The sequence below is a fragment of the Stenella coeruleoalba genome, assembly GCF_951394435.1.
Source record: "Stenella coeruleoalba genome assembly, chromosome: 7".
Lineage (NCBI taxonomy): Eukaryota > Metazoa > Chordata > Mammalia > Artiodactyla > Delphinidae > Stenella > Stenella coeruleoalba.
Genome location: NC_137153.1, coordinates 10,997,954 through 11,019,960, shown reverse-complemented (window position 1 = coordinate 11,019,960; position 22,007 = coordinate 10,997,954). Strand labels below are relative to the sequence as shown.

At 46.3% G+C, this 22,007-nt stretch overlaps 1 protein-coding gene across 4 annotated transcripts in view; it reads left to right on the top strand.

The window, feature by feature from the left end:
- Positions 1-21,806, top strand: part of MFAP3L (microfibril associated protein 3 like) — a 44,886-nt gene extending 23,080 nt beyond the window's left edge. For 3 of the 4 annotated variants that reach the window (XM_079926827.1, XM_079926825.1, XM_079926826.1), the window contains exon 3: positions 15,332-19,055. In XM_079926827.1, coding sequence (XP_079782953.1) covers positions 15,332-16,260 — 929 coding nt within the window. In that variant the 3' untranslated portion in view covers positions 16,261-19,055. Of the gene's footprint in view, positions 1-15,331; positions 19,056-21,779 lie in introns of those variants that run through there. The other variant, XM_079926828.1, reaches the window with a different exon arrangement.
- The last annotated feature ends 201 nt before the right edge of the window (positions 21,807-22,007 follow it).

The window sequence follows — 22,007 nt, the reverse complement described above, 5'->3', positions numbered from 1 at the left end:
ATTTTTAAAAAATAAAAAAGTCAGCTTTGGAAAAGGCACAGGCCTTTGTAAACATGCCTGGTTCGTTAGCAATTAACTTGGAAATTCTTCCTTCAGGAGAGGTTTTAGACTTTTCCTGTGGATTTGTTTTCCATTCCCCTGTAGCATTCTGCCACCAAAAATAACTAAGAATTATCTCTGCAAATAAACATGCACAGCGTAAGGAAGCCGAGCCGAACTGTACAAAGTTCACAGTTGTCTCACAGCTACTCGACCTTTGTGGAATTTATTGTTATACATTTTGCTTTCGTTTACATGGCTCTAGTGTTTTTATCCTCTGCTTTGCAAATGTTTTTAGTAGCCCGTGAGATGCTTTCAACTCCTTCTGTCAGGGGGCCTCAACAAACTGTGCCAGCCACGTCTTGAGACCTGAGTGTATCACCCCCTGCAACATATCCAGGAGGGGGTCAGCGCCCACAGCACTAAGTGTACAGCATCCTTTGCCTCTCAGATGAAGCGTGGAGTAGTGCATTAACCTAGGGAAGTGTTACACCGAATTTCTCTTAAATATGTTCAGTATTTGAGATTTAAAAAATCAACTCCTCAAAAGGCATGAGACAAAATTTATGTAACTATAAATATATTACTGCAAATTCAGCAGAACAGCACAATGGCATCTCTTTGAGCAAGTTCCTCAACTTTTCGGAGCCAGTTTTCCTATCTGTAAAGCGGAGATAATCCTCTTTTACCGCCAGGCAGGGCTGTGCAATTTGTGTCGTGTATGAAATGTCAGTCCAGCACGTGGAACACACCAAGCCATCAGTAGACGGCAGCTGCCACCGTCATCGGTCACATCACCAGTGTCCTGTGTTGTCACAGGCAGGATCCCAAGTGCGTCTGTCTCTGCTTCGTAGTACGGTGTGTTTTGTAAAGAAAGGAAATAGTTTTCTGGGCAGTTTCTTATTCCCTCTCTCAAGTTCTCAACCTTTTAAAAAGACATTCAGTAAAGACCAAAAACATTTATATCCCTTAAGTGTTGTTTAGAAGCTCGAGTTAACGCTGGGACGGATGTGATGGCGAGAGTGGCGCCCCCCCCCCTCCACCAGCAACATCCCCCACCCCCCGACACATACCCTCCGCATGCAAGGGGCCCGCTGCTCTCCAACGCGCCCAAGCCTCGGAGCAGCGAGTGTGGATGTTACGGAGTATGGTATGCACAGGATGAACTTTCCCTTTGCCTAACCCACTGGTTCTCTCACCCAGAGGACGCCGGCCATGTCTGGAGGTGTTTTTGGTTGTCATAGCCGGGGCAGGAGGGAAAGGACCAGGGAGATGTACTGCTGGCATCTAGAGGGTGGAAGCCAGGGATGCCCTCAGTATCCTGCAATGCACAGACAGACCCCTCCCAAGAATTATCTGAAGCAAAATGCCAGCCCAAGAGAAGAAACCCTGGTCTCAACTAAAGAAGCAACCTCAGCCCGCTAAAGAATCATTCCAAAGTCGGTTAAGTCACTTGTGTGAACCCATAATGTATTTTTCCATAAAAGTGGTACTTCGGTTCATTTGCCAGATTGAGTCACGTCGAGGGCCAGCCTGGTAATGAGCCACCATTTATAGCGTCATTTTTTAATGGGTTGTGCTCCCCCTTTGGGGTGTGAGCCCAGACTGCTTTAGTCTTAGCAGTGGGAAGACCCTTCCCCATCCCCCTCGGATGAGGATGTGAGGGCTGAGATGCTATTTCCATCCACCCAGTGCAGGGTGCTCTCAGAAGACCACCTACGCCCACTCTCAGAAGAGACTCCTGCCAGCCTGCACGGACTGACGTGCCTGGCACATTTTTAAAAATGGAGATTATCAGGCCAAATGAGCCTGAGGGTCAGATGTTTCCTTTGCCAGGAAATGAAAAGACGGGTTCTTTTCAGATATTATTTATGCCTTGAAGCAAAGCACAACTGCAGGCTTTGAACAGCCCGGGCCTCCCCCCAACCTTCCTGAGCTGAGAGCCGAGCTAATCCCTGATGATCCCAGGCCACCTCTGTCCCACGTGATGTAGGAAGCAGCTTGGTAGAGCTGCCCCAGGACCATGCGAAGAGCCCGCTTGGGAAGCTGGGGGTGGTGTCGCAGGAGCCCTTGCAGCTTGCAGTGTTTATAACGTGGGCCTCTGCAGTGGCTTGGGGGAGCTATCATCTCCTGCAGAAGCCCCGTAACAGGTGCAGCCATGCGGGGCTCCATTTGTTCTCAGTTCTGTTTTGTAAAAAGGCTTGGATCCTTTCCCCTCATAGCTTCTATTTCACATGTTAGAAAATAGACCCCATGCTTACAGACACATGCGCGTGTTTGGTTCTTATTTGAAGAGTGTGGATTCAGTGCGGCATCGCTCAAGTGAGTGTTGCACTTGCTTTCTGTTTGCATAAACGTTATTGGAACTCTCACCACCCAAAGAGTTTTAAGTTGGTTTCAGGAAGATAACCTCCTTGTTTTAGCAGACTGAACTCCTCCTTGAAAAGTTTAAGAGCTTCCGTGTCTAAATGGCATTGTGAACAGAGGCTTAATGTTCTCCTACCACCTATCGGGAATGCAGACGAACCACACATCAGCTTGTTGACACTTTCACAGAAAGACATCTTCAAGGAAAAAGAGAAATCCTTTTCTTCTCATAAATAATTTGAGGGAAATTCTAAGAGCTTTTCAGTGGGGCATGGTGTTAATTTTTAATGCTGAGCCATCCTCAGGACGGCTGGAAAGATTGGGGATTTCGGCAGACGTGGGTTTGGAGGGAAGTTGTAGTTACAGCATCTTTGTGATTGTGCTGTCACCTTTCTCATGATGCTCGGGTTCCGGGAAGAGTTGGTGCTGCTGTTTCTGTCCAGCGGTCATTTGGTCGGAAGGTGTTGGCACCGGCATTCGTCCTGATCTGTCATGTCGAGTCACAGTAACCCGTGTGCCGTGGCCTTTCCTGGTGGCACGAGTTTTTTTGTTTTGGTTTGGTTTTTTTTGCGGTACGCAGGCCTCTCACTCTTGTGGCCTCTCCCGTTGCGGAGCACAGGCTCCGGACGCGCAGGCTCAGTGGCCGTGGCTCACGGACCCAGCTGCTCCGCGGCATGTGGGATCTTCCCAGACTGGGGCACAAACCCACGTCCCCTGCATCGGCAGGCGGGGAGTCTCAACCACTGCGCCACCAGGGAAGCCCGGTGGCACGGGTTTTAACTGTCACCACGCGACACCGCTGACCTGCTTCTCTAGTTGCTGGATGGTCCCCTGACCCAGTTCTGTTGACATGACCTCGTGCCATCCTCAGTGCCTCCCCCTCCCCGTGCCTGGGCCCCACAGTGACACAGTGATACGAGGTCAGCCGCCTTCCTGGCCTGCGACCCCGGTGACGGCTTCACCCAGAGGATGTAGGCCGTGAGGAAGGCTCTAGAACTGTGTCCCTGGGGAGAAAGATGCTGACAAGGAGATTTTTTTCACTACCTTGATTTTCTTACACTCGTTGATATTTTCCCAGTCAATCTAGGCCTGCCTGATTTGAAGTGTTTCAAGAATTCTAGAAGTGGGTCACAGGCTCCATTCATCTTGCACTTTGGTCGATGCGAAAACCCAGCCTTGCAGTGTGCCTTCCCATCCTCCCAGCAACACACTGTATAATCAGGGCCCCCTTCCCCTGGCGCTCTGCAAGGTGGAAAAGTCATCTGTTTTAAAAAATTACTTCAATCTATTTAAATTTAATTATGATTTAACCACAAGTGATTTTGTGCACTTTGATACTACCTGCATTCCTTTTTTCTGTGACTTCTCTGTCCGTCTCCTTTCCCTTTTTTTTTTTCCTTTTGGGTTCTTTGTCTTGATTTATAGGAGTTCTTTATGTTTCATAGTTATTAAGCATTTGTCTGTCAAATATTCCAGAATTTTCTCCCACTCTTTCATTTGCTCTCAACTTTAGTGTAACAGATGTTACAGTGTAAAACGTTGAATTTGGGAGAAATCCGATCCCATCAGGGTTCTCTGTTAGAGTTTCTGGGATTCTTGAAATGTTGGAAAAGGCTTTCTGGTCCCAAGGTTAGAAAAATGTTTTCATATCTTTTATTAACTTTATAGTTTTAATTTTATGTTTAGAGTACTTGGAATTTATTTTTAGGTATCACATAAACTAGGAATTTAACTTCATTTTCTTTCAGATGAGTAGTCAGTGATCCCAGTATTCTTCCCCCCGATTTGAAATGACCTTTTCCTTCATTTAAAATTCCCACGCTTGCCAGCATCTTCATCTGGACTTTGAGGTTTCCTCTGCTGAGTGAACCAGGGGTCAGAGCAGGGGACGTGCAGGTGGCGCATCCCCTCTTGGTCTGTACAACGTCTGTCAGCTGCAGCAGTGCACACGGGCTCCCCTCTTTTGCTCACCTGCCCTGCTGCCCCCTCTGGCCTTGGAAGTGCTTCCTCTCCCTCCTACTCCTCTGCCTGCACCCCCGTGCCGCTCGGGACCACACCCCCGCCGAGCAGCATCCTTACCGTCCCCGCTACGCGCACAGGGCACGCGCCACGTGCCCCAGGTTGGCTGCGAGTCTGCAGCCCTCTCGGGGCCCGCTGGTTTCTGCAGCCGGGGGTCATGTCTTACTCATCTTTGTAGCTGCATCTTCTGGCAGGGAGCCTGGTGACAGACAATGTGTTCAGTAATGTTTGTTGACCGAATGCATGAACAAGATAAAAAATACCGCTGTCCTTCTAACTTCATCACACAGCGCAGCACTCAGTGTGCTTCAGCTACAAGCGAACCTCTGTTAGCATTTGTCTTTGCAAAGGCGATGCCCCAGTTCACATGGGCCTCTCATGCCTGGAGTATCCGGGGAGACCGTGAAGGATTCCCGAGAGCCGCACGGCCCATCTCCTGGGGTGTCAGCCTCCAGCCGTGCATCAGGATCAGGACAGAGCGGGAGTATGGGATGGGGAAGGCCATCCCGAGGGGCAGCGGGGGAGCTCCCATCCAAGCACAGGACCGGAACTGGGGACTGCCCTCTCGAGTGTCAAGGAGGCGGTTTCTTGTTGTTGTTTTAAATTTTTATTTATTTATTTATTGGCTGTGTTGGGTCTTCGTTTCTGTGCGAGGGCTTTCTCTAGTTGCGGCGAGCGGGGGCCACTCTTCATCGCAGTGCACGGGCTTCTTACTGTCGTGGCCTCTCTTGATGCGGAGCACAGGCTCCAGACGCGCAGGCTCAGTAGTTGTGGCTCACAGGCCCAGTTGCTCCGCGGCATGTGGGATCCTCCCAGACCAGGGCTCGAACCCGTGTCCCCTGCATTAGCAGGAGGATTCTCAACCACTGCGCCACCAGGGAAGCCCTGTTGTTTTTTTTAATTTTCTTTTTTATACAGCAGGTTCTTATTAGTTATCTATTTTAAACATATTAATGTATATATGTCAATCCCAATCTCCCAATTCATCCCACCACCACCACCCTCCCCCTGCCTTCCTCCCTTGGTGTCCATACATTTGTTCTCTACATCTGTGTCTATTTCTGCCTTGCAAACCAGTTCATCTGTACCATTTTTCGAGATTCCACATATATGCGTTAATATACAATATTTGTTTTTCTCTTTCTACTTATTTCACTTTGTATGACAGCCTCTAGGTCCATCCACAGCTCTACAAATGACCCAATTTCGTTCCTCTCTATGGCTGAGTAATATTCCGTTGTATATATATGTGCCACATCTTCTTTATCCATTCGTCTGTCGAGGGACACTTAGGTTGCTTCCATGTCCTGTATTGTAAATAGTGCTGCAGTGAACACTGTGGTACATGAGTCTTTTTGAATTATGGTTTTCTCAGGGTATATGCCCTGTAGTGGGATTGCTGGGTCGTATGGTAGTTCTATTTTTAGTTTTTTAAGGAACCTCCATACTGTTCTCCATAGTGGCTGTATCAATTTACATTCCCACCAACAGTGCAAGAGGTTTCCCTTTTCTCCACACCCTTTCCAGCATTTGTTGTTTGTAGATTTTCAGATGATGCCCATTCTAACCAGTGTGAGGTGATACCTCATTGTAGTTTTGATCTGCATTTCTCTAATAATTAGTGATGTTGAGCAGCTTTTCATGTGCTTCTTGGCCATCTGTATGTCTTTGGAGAAATCTCTATTTAGGTCTTCTGCCCATTTTTTGATTGGGTTGTTTGTTTTTTTAATATTGAGCTGCATGAGCTGTTTATATAGTTTGGAGATTAATCCTTTGTTGATTCGTTTGCAAATATTTTCTCCCATTCTGAGGGTTGTTTTTTCATCTTGTTTATGGTTTCCTTTGCTGTGCAAAGGCTTAATTTTAAGTTTCATTAGGTCCCATTTGTTTACTTTTGTTTTTATTTCCATTACTCTAGGAGGTGGGTCAAAAAAGATCTTGCTGTGATTTATGTCAAAGAGTGTTCTTCCTATGTTTTTCTCTAAGAGTTTTATAGTGTCCAGTCTTACATTTAGGTCTTTAATCAATTTTGAGTTTATTTTTGTGTGAGTGTTCTAAATATATTCTTCTACATGTAGCTTTCCAATTTTCCCAGCCACTTATTGAAGGGACTGTCATTTCTCCATTGTATAGTCTTGCCTCCTTTATCAAAGATAAGTTGACCATAGGTGCATGGGGTTATCTCTGGGCTTTCTATTCTGTTCCATTGATCTGTATTTCTGTTTTTGTGCCAGTACCATACTGTCTTGATGACTGTAGCTTGTAGTATAGTGTGAAGTTCGGGAGCCTGATTCCTCCAGCTCCATTTTTTTCCCTCAAGATTGCTTTGGCTATTCGGGGACTTTTGTGTCTCCATACAAATTTTAAGATATTTTGTTCTACTTCTGTAAAAAATGCCATTGGCAATTTGATAGGGATTCCATCGAATCTGTAGATTGCTTTGGGTAGTATAGTCATTTTCACAATGTTGATTCTTCCAATCCAAGAACATAGTATATCTCTCCATATGTTTTCTGTCATCTTTGATTTGTTTCTTCAGTGTCTTACAGTTTTCTGAGTACAGGTCTTTTACGTCCTTAGGTAGGTTTATTCCTAGGTATTTTATTCTTTTTGTTGGAGTGGTGAAGGGGATTGTTTCCTTAATTTCCCTTTCTGATCTTTCATTGTTAGTGTATAGGAATGCAAGAGATTTCTGTGCATTAATTTTCTATCCTGCAACTTTACCAAGTTCATTTATTAGTTATAGGAGTTTTCTGGTGGCATCTTTAGGATTCTCTGTGTATAGTATGTCATCTACAAACAGTGACACTTTTACTTCTTCTTTTCCAATTTGTATTCCTTCTATTTCTTTTTCTTCTCTGATTGCCATGGCTAGGATTTCTAAACTATGTTGAATAATAGTGATGAAAGTGGACATCCTTGTCTTTTCTTGATCTTAGAGGAAATGCTTTCAGTTTTTCACCATTGAAATGATGTTGGCTGTGGATTTGTCCTATATGGCCTTTATTATGTTGAGGTAGGTTCCCTCTATGCCCACGTTCTGGAGAGATTTTATCATAACTGGGTGTTGAATTTTGTTACAAGCTTGTTCTGCATCTATTGAGATGGTCATATCGTTTTTCTTCTTCAATTTGTTAATATGGTGTATCACGTTGATTGATTTACTCTGTTTGCTAGTATTTTGTTGAGGATTTTTGCATCTATATTCCTCAGTGATATTGGTCTGTAATTTTCTTTTTTTGTAGTATCTTTACCTAGTTTTGGTATCAGGGTGATGGTGGCCTCATAGAATGAGTTTGGGAGTGTTCTTTCCTCCCCAATTTTTTGGAAGAGTTTGAGAAGAATGGGTGTTAACTCTTCTCTAAATGTTGGATAGAATTCACCTGTGAATCCATCTGGTCCTGGACTTCTGTTTGTTGGAAGATTTTTAATCACTTTCATTACTTGTGATTGGTCTGTTCATATTTTCTATTTCTTCCTGGTTCAGTCTTGGAAGGTTATACCTTTCTAAGAATTTGTCCATTTCTTCCAGGTTGTCCATTTTATTGGCATAGAGTTGCCAATAAAATGGTGTCTGTTGTAACTTCTCCTTTTTCATTTCTAATTTTATTGATTTGAGTCCTCTCCCTCTTCTTCTTCATGAGTCTGGCTAATGGTTTATCAATTTTGTTTATCTTCTCAAGGAACCAGCTTTTAGTTTTATTGCTCTTTGCTATTGTTTTCTTTGTTTCTGTTTCATTCATTTCTGCTCTGATCTTTATGATTTCTTTCCTTCTGCTAACTTTGGGTTTTGTTTGTTCTTCTTTCTCCATTTCCTTTAGGTGTAAGTTAGATTGTTTATTTGAGATGTTTGTTGTTTGTTGAGGTAGACCTGTATAGCTGTAAACTTCCCTCTTAGAACTGCTTTTGCGGCATCCCATACGTTTTGGGTTGTCGTGTCTCCATTGTCATTTGTTTCTAGGTATTTTTTGATTTCCTCTTTGATTTCTTCAGTGATATCTTGGTTATCTAGTAACGTATTGTTTAGCCTCCATGTGTTTGTGTTTTTTACATTTTTTTTTTACTGTAATTGATATCTAGTCTCATAGCGTTGTGGTCAGAAAAGATGCTTGATATGATTTCAATTTTCTTAAATTTACTGAGGGTTGATTTGTGACCCAAGATGTGATCTCTCCTGGAGAATGTTCCATGCACACTTGAGAAGAAAGTGTAATCTGGTGTTTTTGGATGGAATGTCCTATAAATATCAATTAAATCTATCGGCTCTATTGTGTCATTTAAAGCTTGTGTTTCCTTATTAATTTTCTGTCTGGATAATCTGTCCTTTGGTGTAAGTGAGGTGTTAAAGTCTCCCACTACTATTGTATTACTGTTGATTTCCTCTTTTATAGCTGTTAGCAGTTGCTTTATGTATTAAGGTGCTCATGTGTTTGGTGCATATATATTTATAATTGCTATGTCTTCTTCTTGGATTGATCCCTTGATCATTATGTACTGTCCTTCCTGTCACTTGTAACATTCTTTATTTTAAAGTCTATTTTGTCTGATATCAGTATTGCTACTCCAGCTTTCTTTTGATTCCCACTTGCATGGAATATCTTTTTCCTTCCCCTCACTTTCAGTCTGTATGTGTCCCTAGGTCTGAAGGGCGTCTCTTGTAGGCAGCATATATATGGGTCTTGTTTTTGTATCCATTCAGCGAGCCTGCGTCTTTTGGTTGGAGCATTTAATCCATTCATATTTAAGGTAATTATCAACATGTATTACCAAAACTATCGATATGTATGTTCCTATTACCATTCTCTTAATTGTTTTGGGTTTGTTTTTGTAGCTCCTTTTCTTTTCTTGTGTTTCCCACTTAGAGAAGTTCCTTTAGCATTTGTTGTAGAGCTGGTTTGGTGGTGCTGAATTCTCTTAGCTCTTGTTTGTCTGTAAAGCTTTTGATTTCTCCATTTTATCTGAATGAGACGCTTGCTGGGTAGAGTAATCTTGGTTGTAGGTTCTTCCCTTTCATAACTTTAAATATATCATGCCCCTCCCTTCTGGCTTGTAGAGTTTCTGCTGAGAAATCAGCTGTTCACTGTATGGGAGTTCCCTTGTATGTTTTTTGTCGTTTTTCCCTTGTTGCTTTCAATAATTTTTCTTTGTCTTTAATTTTTGCCTATTTGATTACTGTGTGTCTCGGCGTGTTTCTCCTTGGGTTTATCCTGCATGGGGACTGTCTGCGCTTCCTGGACTTGGGTGGCTATTTCCTTTCCCATGTTAAGGAAGTTTTCAACTATAATCTCTTCAAATACTTTCTCGGGTCCTCTCTCTCTCTTCTCCTTCTGGGACCCCTATAATGCGAATGTTGGTGCACTTAATGTTGTCCCAGAGGTCTCTTAACCTGTCGTCATTTCTTTTCATTTTTTTTCTTTATTATGTTCCACGGCAGTGAATTCCACCATTCTGTCTTCCAGGTCACTTATCCGTTCTTCTGCCTCAGTTATTCTGCTATTGATTCCTTCTAGTGTATTTTTCATTTCAGTTATTGTATTGTTCATCTCTACTTGTTTGTTCTCTAATTCTTCTAGGTCTTTGTTAAACATTTTTGGCATCTTCTCAATCTTTGCCTCCATTCTTTTTCCGAGGTCCTGTATCATCTTCACTATCATTATTCTGAATTCTTTTTCTGGAAGGTTGCCTATCTCCACTTCATTTAGTTGTTTTTCTAGGGTTTTTCTCGTTCCTTCATCTGGTACATAGCCCTCTGCCTTTTCATCTTGTCTGACTTTCCGTGAATGTGGTTTTCGTTCCACAGGCTGCAGGGTTGTAGTTCTTGCTTCTGCTGTCTGCCCTCTGGTGGGTGAGGCTATCTAAGAGGCTTGTGCAAGTTTCCTGATGGGAGGGACTGGTGGTGGGTAGAGCTGGGTGTTGCTCTGGTGGGCACAGCTCAGTAAAACTTTAATCTGCTTGTCTGCTGTTGCATGGGGCTGGGTTCCCTCCCTGTTGGTTGTTTGGCCCGTGGCAACCCAACACTGGAGCCTTCCCGGGCTCTTTGGTGGGGCTAATGGCAGACTCCGGGAGGGCTCACGCCAAGGAGTACTTCCCAGAACTTCTGCTGCCAGTGTCCTTGTCCCCACGGTGAGCCACAGCCACCCCCTGCCTCTGCAGGTGACCCTCCAACACTAGCAGTTAGGTCTGGTTCAGTCTCCTATGGGGCCACTCCTCCTTCCCCTGGGTCCCAGTGCGTACACTGCTTTGTGTGTGCCCTCCAAGAGTGGAGTCTCTGTTTCTCCCAGTCCTGTCAGAGTCCTGCAATCAAATCCCACTAGCCTTCAAAGTCTGATTCTCTAGGAATTCCTCCTCCCGTTCCTGGACCCCCAGCTTGGGAAGCCTGACGTGGGGCTCAGAACCTTCACGCCAGTGGGTGGACTTCTGTGGTATAAGTGTTCTCCAGTCTCTGAGTCACCCACCCAGCAGTTATGGGATTTGATTTTACTGTGATTGCACCCCTCCTACCGTCTCATCGTGGCTTCTCCTTTGTCTTTGGATGTGGGGTATGTTTCTTGGTGAGTTCCAGTGTCTTCCTGTCCATGATTGTTCAGCAGTTAGTTGTGATTCTGGTGCTCTCGCAAGAGGGAGTGAGATCACGTCCTTCTAGTTGGCCATCTTGAACCAGTCTGTCAAGGAAACGTTTGACACAGAATCTTTGGTATTAGAATCAGAAAGTGATGGCTCAACATCTGCTTTTAAAAAAAACAAAAAAATATCTGGTTAACTTATTTGGCTGCGCCGGGTCTTAGTTGTGGCATTGAGGTCTTCGCTGGGACATGCAGGATCTCTTACTTGCGGCATGCAGGATCTTTTAGTTGTGCATTTCCTCCAAAGTCATTTCCTCCAAAGTCATTGCCTGTTGAAGTGACTCAGCGTCAGCGGCTCACATTTTAGGTGTTTACTTTTGCTGAAATGATGCAGCTTAGTGAGAATTCAGCACATGGTTGTGACATCCCTGCTCAACTCCAGTTTAAAATCATCCCTGGAGCTGCAGCACCAAGCTTCCCCGCCCCAGGTGGCTGGGTCTTCGGGTCCCTGTGACAGTCACTGGGGCCCTTTTTATTCCCTCGACCTCCTGATGGCTGAAGTCAGACCTTCCAGGCTGGGTCTCAGGACAAGGTATTTACAGACTAAGGAGAAAGGCAACATGTGGCCCAGGAGTGTTCTCGAAACGATCCTAGTGGGGCGGCTGCCTGTGATTCTCCATGAGCCTGGGCCCCTGCTGATGTGGTAGGACCCCCAGGGTGGGGTTCATAGTGTTCGGGGCTGCATACAGCAGGAGAACATGCAGAAATCTTTATTTCTCACTAATCGAAGGTCATGCTGAGGCTGAGAGGAAGTATTTAGAGTCTTAGTTCCTGGGAAGGAAGGAATGTATCAGCCTTTAGACAGGACATGATACAGACATACATCACCTTTGAGGCCAGAATCGTCTTTCATCGTGTGTGTGTGTGTGTGTGTGTGTGTGTGTGTGTGTGTGTGTGTTGGCTTCCCAAGACTCGCTTTGAGATCTGGCAAAACAAGGTTTAGTCCAGGTCACACGTTCCCTTTACCTCGTCGTACCTGAGAAGCCTAAGCAGCATTACTATGACCTTAATCCATAAAGTAAATGTGACATGTGGTTTGTTTCGAGAGAAATACAGTGAAGGACTGAACCCTGAAGAGAGGGGTGTCTTGGTGTCCTTTTCGTGGACTCGAAACAGGGACTTGCTGGCAGAGAGATGGGTCTCAGTTATTTAACTGTAGTGTCACAGCTCCTATTAGGGGTGATACCTGCCTGTTTCAGGATAATCATATGTGATTCATTGTTGTGGTTTATCGTTAGGCAAATATAGTCACTTCGCAGATTCATGGCTGGGCTTCGGGCTTCCGGAACAAACGAGGTTAATTACTGGATAAGGTATATGATAGGTGTTCGTCCAAGGACCCACGGCCCTGGGCTGAGAAGCAGAATACGTGCCAAACTAATAAGTTATGCACTGTACATCTCACCGGTTTCCCCAGAACGAACTACAAGTGTCACCTAATTGTGTTTGATTCCAGACTGTGCCTGTTTTGACCGTCCGACAGGGAACTTCTGGAGTGTCTGAGTCGGTATCTGCTTTGAATCGCTTAGGTCCAGGATAGATAAATATACATCAATAGACGATTAAAAACATGCCTAGGGCTTCCCTGGTGGCGCAGTGGTTGAGAGTCCGCCTGCCGATGCAGGGGATGCAGGTTTGTGCCCCGGCCCGGGAAGATCCCACATGACGCGGAGCGGCTGGGCCCGTGAGCCATGGCCGGTGAGCCTGCGCGTCCGGAGCCTGTGCTCCGCAACGGGAGAGGCCGCAACAGTGAGAGGCCCACGTACCACCAAAAAAAAAAACATGCCTAAAGATAACTATAAAATCCAAGTTCAGAAACCCTTTGAATAGTGAGTAGAGGAAATTGTTGGCATCTTGTAACTGGCCTGCATTTTTACACTTCACTTTTCTATCACAATTAGGTGCAGTTATCGCTGAGCGCCTTGCTTAGGTGTGGGGAGAGAGCTGTTTCTGTTCCCGTCAGGTGCCTGCCTTCTGAGTTCAGCACTCCTTTCTGCTCTTCCTCCACACCCCGGTTCCCCCTACCCTGTCCTTGAATTTGTAGATAATTCCTCTGTGTCCTTGAATTTGTAGATAATAATTCCTCCTCAGAGGGAGCGAGGGTGGGAGGTTAGGAGGTGGACAAATTGATCCTAACTGTTCCTCATACAAAGAACCTCACCTTCTCACCTGCTCCCTTCCTATTTCCTGTTGTTCTCCAACAATCAGTATGAGAAACTCCTATAGGTAGAGTCTGTAATTCTCTGGCACCCAGTACCTTCCACATCTATCATAAGCTTTCAGGCAACCGGAGTTGTTATTTTTTTCTGTGCCTGCCGTAGTGTGGTTTGATGAAACATGCCCATTTGAAGAACACAAATGGATCATTTCCCTTGCTCAGATTATTCTCTGTTTGGATAAATCTGCCACTGAAGTATCAAGTTTCATGTTCGGGAACGAACGGACAGGGTGGGAGGCTTGCCTCTGCCCATCTGGACGAGAGAAGGTTTCACAGGCCGGGCGCTAGGGTGGTCTGTTCATATACGTTCACAAGAGACGGAAATGCGCTAGATTTCCCAAACCAGTGTTTCCTACTCTCGGGAAAGTACACTGGCTGCATTATTAGAAGCAGGGTACTTGGGGACACCAGGACCCACTCTTCTCAGATGTTCCTTCAGGAAGCAGAGGAATGTGGCAGCATCTACAAGAGGCTTCCTGCCAGGCTCCCCAGACCAGCGGGAGGAGGGGCTGCAGGTCCCCGACGGCCCCCACGGCTCCGGCCAGCCTCCCGAAGGATGGTCCTTGGAGCAGAGGACCTGGAATAACGGGGGCCTCTGCTGTCTCATCCCACAGTCCCTGGAGACCCTGGTCGCTTTGGTGCTCACAAATTTCTTCTTTTTTTAAAAAATACAAAGTGATATGGGCTTCCCTGGTGGCGCAGTGGTTGAGAGTCCGCCTGCCGATGCAGGAGACGCGGGTTCGTGCCCCGGTCCGGGAGGATCCCACATGCCGCGGAGCGGCTGGGCCCGTGAGCCATGGCTGCTGAGCCTGCGCGTCCGGAGCCTGTGCCCCGCAACGGGAGAGGCCACAGCAGTGAGAGGCCCGCGTACCGCAAAAAATAAATAAATAAATAAATACAAATCGATAATACACCCTTAAAAGGAAACCACGCGCTAAGTTGCCGCATCTCTCAGTAGAGGCCTCTGGCTTGCTTGGGGACGCAAGTGCTTTTATGCAGAAAGATCTTCCTGCTACTCAGAACTCCCCCGAGGCCGGGCCGGGACCCTTCTCTCTCTACAGGACAGTCTAGGGAGGTGGAGGGTTTTCAGAAAGGCTCAGACCCAAGACCTGGAAGGCCAAGCTAGGATCACGTTTCCTGGGGTCCTCTGACCGGCGGGTACACAGGCAGACTAAGGAGTAATCCCTAGCAAAGATTAATTCAGGTTAAGAACCTCATTCCCAGGGCAACGATCCTTTCCAGGCCAGAGGGGGGTAGAATTCTTATCTATTACAACGCTTTTCAGTGTGCGTTCTCCATTGTGTGAGGCCTGGTTTCAACCTGATGGGTCTGTGATTTATTTGCAAAGCGAAACCAAATTGTTGCTTATTCACACCCAGCCTCTGAATATCCACAGCATTAGCTTGTAACTTTAAGTGACGTAGTTCATTGTAGCTTCTCAAAATTAATTATTTATGTTTCCATCAACGGAGGTCATACCAGGACTACTTCAATCTCAAATATGAGAAACCCAGGTGAACAATTACAATTCAACTGATTTACTCCAGTTTTTATGTTGATCCTAAAGTACTTTATCTTCTGAAAAGTATTAAAACTCTCCAGTGAACATATATATTCTGTAGAGCCACGCTCACAGGCAGGCTAGAAAATCAGATGCTACATGAAGGAATTCTCTAGTAAGAGCAAGCATTTTCCATACTGTTTATTTTTCTAATTTTGCTCTAGGATGTGGAATCACACAGTATGATTTGGTATTAAGAGTACAGCCTCTTGGGCTCGAGTTCACGTCTAGCTCAACTGCTTCCAAACTGGCGCCCTGGGGAGGTGGCTTAGTGGACCTGTGCCTCAGTTTCCCCATCCTGTAAAATGGGCCGGTGCTGGTAGCTCCTCCCTGAGTTGTGAGGATTAGGCGAGCTAACACCGTCACCGTCTGGCGAGGTCGGCGTTCGCCGTGGGCGCTGTCGGCAGTGGCAGACATGGTGGTGGGAGATGTGCTCAGCGACGTGCGGGGCAGTGGCTGCAGGGAGTGGAGGGCCCGGCTGACTCTGTCCTCTTCCTCCTGCAGGAAAGTGGCAGATGCACGACGGCCTCCTGAACATCACCAAGGTGTCCTTCACGGACCGAGGTCGATACACATGTGTGGCAGCCAACGTCCACGGCACCGTGAACAACACGGTGACGCTGAGGGTGGTCTTCACGTCGGGGGACATGGGCGTGTACTACATGGTGGTGTGCCTGGTGGCCTTCACCGTGGTGCTGGCCCTCAACATCACCCGCCTCTGCATGATGAGTAGCCACCTGAAGAAGACCGAGAAGGCCATCAACGAGTTCTTCCGTACAGAGGGCGCCGAGAAGCTGCAGAAGGCCTTCGAGATCGCCAAGCGCATCCCCATCATCACGTCGGCCAAGACGTTGGAGCTGGCCAAGGTCACACAGTTCAAGACCATGGAGTTCGCCCGCTACATCGAGGAGCTGGCCCGCAGCGTGCCGCTGCCCCCGCTCATCATGAACTGCAGGACCATCGTGGAGGAGCTCATGGAGGTGGTAGGGCTGGAGGAGCAGGGCCAGAACTTCGTGCGCCACGCGCCTGAGGGCCAGGAGGCCACCAGCGGGGACGAGGTCTACACCATCCCCGACGCCCTGCAGCGGAGCGAGTCCCCCACCGCTGACTCAGACGCCTCGTCGCTGCACGAGCAGCCCCAGCAGATTGCCATCGAGGTGTCCGTGCACCCCCAGGCCCGGAGGGAGCCCACGGATGACCGGGACGGGGGGCCCCTCGAGGCCAGAGACGAGGAGGACACCGAGCCCTCGGCCGAGCACTCCCCCGAGTCCGCGGCGCCTTCCACCGAGGTCACGTCCGCGGCGCTGACCTCCGAGGAGCCCACGCCTGTCGAGGTACCGGACCGTGTCCTGCCCCCAGGTCTCCTGGAAGCCACAGAGCCGGCCGGGGCGTGCGACAGCAACGCCCGCGTCGTCTATGAAAGCCATGTCTAACAACGCCCCCCCGAGAAGCTATGCACACCCCGAGAATCAGGGCCGCCCCCCCCACCCCCAGGGCCAGACGCAGTCCGCCCTCGCCGCTAAGCCTTACCGGAGACGCCTGTCCCGTAGGTAGGAGCCAGGCCCCTTCAGAAGGGAGCGCCTGCGTGCATGCTGTGTGCCCGGACCGCGCCCCGCGAAGGAGGATGCAAGCAGCGGCAGGGTGCAGAGCCGGCGACCTGGGGCAGGTGTCTGTGCGCGCGGCATGAATCTCAGAGGCTCTTCTCTGCCGGATACCTTAATCACTGATGCCCTTTTGGTGTGAGAGACTCTGAGGTCAAGAGCCCTGTCCAATGCACACTGCAGCGCTTTTCCTTTAAAAAGTTATAGGTCTGCTACGAGAGCAACTGCACGTCCGTGGGTCTCTTGCACTTTCTTCTCAGTTTTAACCCCCCTTCACCGGTCCCCTATAACCGAGTCGTTGTGATACGGATGCTAATCGTTCCTTCTGGTTTCGTCCCCTTTGCCACTTTGTCCTTATTTCTCTCCCCCCACCCCCTCGAACCCCCCGCCAAGCTTTTACCTCAGAGGCTTTGGTGTCAGGGCTGATACCCACAAGTCATCTGTGATGTTCCAAAGCAGTTACCAGCCTCGTGATTTTTGTCATTTCCCAGGCCTGTCTCCATCCATTGCTTTGTTTGTTTGTTTGTTTCCAATGAAGCTACTGTTGTGAAACTGAGAAAGAAAAAAAAAAAAAAAACCTTGCCCAGGATAGCACTTTAATAGCCACATAAAAATGTGTTGCCTGTCCGATTCTGAGAGCCTCTAGGTGAGCTCAGCTGAGGTGGCAGGGAGACTGTAAACTTGAATTTACCCAAACTGTCCATGAAAGATGCTGTTTTTGCGTGTAAGTGACGTCATCCTCCAAACACGGCTGCTGCTTGATCTGGAACGCATGGTGCGTCCAGAGACAGAGGCATCTGAGGAATCCCTGTAGGTGTAGAATGTGGGCCGCCAGGGGCCGTCCGGTGACCCAAACACTTGGTTTGGGGCAGCAAGTGTGAGGGTCCGTGGGATCGCCTAGCCAGGCCCACTTCCCTGAACTGCAGGGCTAACTTGTCCGTCCTTGAAGGGGAGAGTGAAAGGTTCGGGTGATGGCCTCAAATTTCACGCCAGAATTCTTGAATTCATTTTGTCCCACAAGAAAGCAGTTGTATGTGCGGCAGAATGATGTTATAGAAACGCCAAAACTAGTCACCCAAAGGCTAGCGTCTCGTCTGATGGTGCCAGTAAGCACCGCAGGCTTTGGGCAGGTGGGGCCTCCGTTCCTTCCCTGGCAGAGGGACAGACCAGACGGGCTCGAGCTCCATCTAGATGGTCCCCTCTCCCACAGAATCACCTGGCCCTCCTCCACAATTACTCGAAAGATTTTTCACTTTCCTCTCTGGTTCCTCTAATCTTCTTTATGGTGAAAGTTAGTATTGATGCAAATCAAGAGGTTCGGTTTCAAAAACCAAAATCATTAGGGCAGCGTCTGCAGTTTAGACGTCATCGTGGAAGAATGAGAGGTATTAGTTCCTTTCCATTTATGAGCAGGGGAGCCATAACCTTGAAGTCGTCTTGAGGGTCGCGGCCACATCATGGTTTCCATGGAGGTTCGCTGGGCCACACGGATCGTGAGAGCAGACCTGATGTTTAGTCCTCACTCTCGCTATCTGGATAAGTGACCTTCGACACCCCCCTGGGTTTAATCTTTCTCATCTGACAAACACGGAGGTGGGACTTGATGGGTCCCCAGATCCCATCCGGCTCAGACATTTTAGAGTTTTAGGGAAAGTTTGTGATGGCCCCCCTTGCAGGAGACAAGCGGTCTTGGGAGCAAACATGGGCACGTGAGGTTAGATACTCTTGCCGCCAACCTTCACGGCAAAAGCATCTGAATCTGTAGCTGAGGGCAGAGGGTTTGGCTTCAGGGGTTTCTCTATGTATAGATAACTGGTGTGACAGGTGGTCTGACAAGACTCAGTTGGATCAGAGTCCTCTTGGCCTCAAATGACCCATTGCCATCAGGTAGGAGTGTCTTGGGTGGTCACATAAAAAATGAGTCGTGAACGGTCCAGAGAAACCTTGACCTCCCACTTGCACTCTCTGGAGAAGGGTTTTCTGTATTGGGGTTGCAGAAGAGTTTTATCTCCACCTCTTAGAATTTTCCACTTGTCATGGAGGTCAGCGGATTCTTACCATGGATCTGTATGCCCAAAGCAACAGCAGGGACCCACACTCATTTTGTGACACTGCGTGAACTTTTTCCCATTCTGTCCAGTTCTCCCTCCACCGAAACCCATGTGCACATTTCCATGTGGAAATTACAGGAAAAGGCATCTATCTCTCCCATCTAGGCACTGATTAGGGATAGAAAGTTAAAAACGGGCAGATTTTTTTATGGAGCAGGAGCAGAAACGTGTGACCAAAGAATGTTTTCAGGTTGGTTTTAGCTTCTTTAGACTGGCGAGATTATATAGATTTTTCAAAACCTTTCCCCTCTTTAAGGCATCAGAAAGCTCTTGATAGAATAACAGCCAACCAAAGAGGAGGCTGGCTTACGACGAAGATTTCTCTGTCCAGAAAGGCTACACTCTTCCTGTTCGTCCTGTAGCTTCTTTACAGAATAGGAAAGCTCTCCTGCTAGAATATGGAACAGAGGTGATCTCGTGACTTTGGGCTGATTTTTCAAAGATAAACCGTTGAGCTTCATAGAAATCCATAAAAGTATGGCTGCTTGTGAGTGTGTGTGTGTGTGTGTGTGTGTGTGTGTGTATGCACACATGCATACGTCAGACTCATTTGGGCAGTTTTAACAGCTTAGCACTAAATCCCAAGCCATGTCCTTTGGGTCTTAGGTCATTATTCTCAAAAGTAAGCAGTTTCTGGTTTCTGAGTCATCTGGTCATATCTCTAGCGATTTTTTTTTCTTGAAGTTCTGAAAATGATTCAGATATGTGTGCATATTTAATTCACTTAGATGATCTGTAAACTTGGATGGTATTTATTCTAAATGGGAAAAAATTTTATACTGCAAATCTATGTAATTTATAATGGTTTTGTTTTATATATTATATTTTCATATTTTTAGGGCACATCTATTCTCATCTTTTTGTATATCATGCTTGACAAAAAGAACTAGTAATACTTGACTAAATCTCTAGGAACCAAATGTGACATCTATAATGTATAGAAATCGCTCGGAAAGTAACTGAATGTCCTTACCCATCCTGAGCACTATTGTGCTGTGTCATTACACCCGGAATGATGGCTGGTGAGCGTTTCTTTTTTCAAAACCAAGCCAAAAGGCCTGGCCTCCCACACAGTGGAGTCTGGAATCCTTCCCTTCTTTATCTTTTTCGTTGTGTGTTTCATTTTTAATTGTAGACATCCCGTGTTGTTCAGACTTCCTTTGAAGGGCAAATGTGAGATAAGAAAGCAACTTGATTGAAAGACTTGGCTGGAAGGATGGCTGTGTAACTTATTCACTGGGCTGGTAACATTTCTCATCTAATGGTTGGATTGTTCTTTATTGGTGATCTCAGAGCTGTTCAGCTGTTTAGCTCATGAAGAAAATGTTAGGCAGACAGAATGTTTGCAAGATTTGGACAGACAGCCTCTAAATGTAGTGCAGCCAACACAGACCAGCTGAGCCTTAGAAACCCCGGTCCCAGCCAGTGGACGAGCCGTTTCAGAAGGCGGATCAGACTCCTGTGTGTGCAGGTTGAATTTCAGTGTTGTACCAGTGCTAAAACTCTTCAAGGGCAGCCCCTGTGGTTCTGTGAACAGGGGTTTCCTCCCAGTGTTTCACTGGGTAAGAAAACGGAGCATTTCCTTTATCTTTCAGATACTCTAATTTATACTCAGCGCAGTTCAGCAACTACTTCCCTGTACCTGTCTTCATGTACCCTTTTGGCAGTCCTTTTAGATCATAATCCTGGTTTCTGTTCTTGCTTTTTAAGCTAATTCATTGGTACTCTTTACATAGCCAGCAGATCTCATTGTATATTCACACACGTGTTTTGAGCACCTGTTACCTTCACGGTGTTAGTCGTTTTTACATTCACCTATTGATTTAAAAATCTTTTAGTAGATAACAGAGTTCATCTTCCTAATGACCCTTAGGGTTAAACCAGTGATTAACAAGGTTTGAATTAAACAAATCAGTGGTGGGGAAAAAATAGAAAAGAACAATTGCTTCTTATGCTTTCTGAAGGACTGAGTGTCTGTTAGACAAGAAAATGTTGTATGAGGGTGATAATGATCTTTCACTGAGATATTTTAGAAATGTCATTTTTAAGGGGACTAATGCTTAGAATACCACAGTCGAAACTGAAGCTCACAGAGAATGTAAAAACAGAAAGCAAATAGTTCTAAGAATATTCTGGCATAAATTATTTTTATTTAACGAGGAATTGAAACCTTCATTGTATCTCTCAGACACCCCAGCACCGCTCACAGAAGGTGCTGGCACTCAACGTTTGATGTGCTATTCCTCTGGTTCTGGAATTTCTTTGTTAAAGCCAGGAAATAAGATGGAAAAATGTATCTGCGTGGAAATGTCAAACTGTTGATTTGTGAGCTATAAATGTTCACCTTTTAAGAATAATTTAAAGGTGTAAACAAATGACTAATATTTAAATTGATACAGCAGCAAAAAAGCAAAAAAACATGTGAGCCATCCTGTATTTTGGTTGTTGCTTTAATAAAGGATTTGCACAGGTGTGCCGAGCGTGTCGTGTCCCAGCTCAAGGCTGTGTGAGTGTGGCCTGATTTACTCTTTCCAGTGGTAAGAAATCTGTAGTCAATCCTCACCCCTACCTTTTGCATCTGTGGCACATCTTGGGGAAAAGGGAAAAACGAAGCAATTGTTACGTGAATCTACAAACTTTATCCAAATTCAAAAATCCTAACTCTGGCCTGACAAACAGGATAGCCATTTATTTTTTATAAATGGCTATCTATACGAAGAAATAATTTTTAACATGTAACATCAAGCTTATTGTAGAAAATCCACAAAGACCAGGAAACTCCCCTACCCAGAACATTCCACGGGAGCAGGCATTAGTCATAGATCCAACACGAAACACCTAGACAGAACCCAGTCCAGACCAAATCCAAGAATATGCTAAGGAGGTGCGCTTTGAAAGCTTCGAAAGCTGGATTCCTCTCAGATAGGATGAGGTCATGTAAACAAAACAAGAAAGGACAACACCAGATGGGAAAGAAAATCAGTGTTTTGCTGTAGATCTGGAGAGGCCAACAAAATTATTGAATGGGTTACCGGATAAACTGTGCATATAACTGAGATCCAGAGGTTCTGTCAAGCAAAAAAAAAGGTTTAAGAGAACTATGGTGGCATTCATGGAAAAATGAACAATTGTGCCACCAGGGAAGAGAAGATAGGAAAGTTTTGTCCTAACTGCGTAATTTGACCGGTACCTATCTTCAGACCCAGAACAAACAGCTGCCATTTTTTTTTTTTTTTACAGGTTTTGGAATAGTGCATTCTCATGGGCCTTAATCACAGGAGCCTAGGTAAGGCTTAATATTAATCTGAGTGATTTTCAAAGCGTGTAGTCACAGAGCTGGAAAACAAGTGTCAGGTTTTCTGATTTCCCTGTCTTTTCGGCAGAGTCCCTAACACGCAGGGGTTCCGCTCTGCTTGAACATCTCTGGTGTAGCAGAGCCCGTGACCACGTTGAGGACATGCTCCGGTG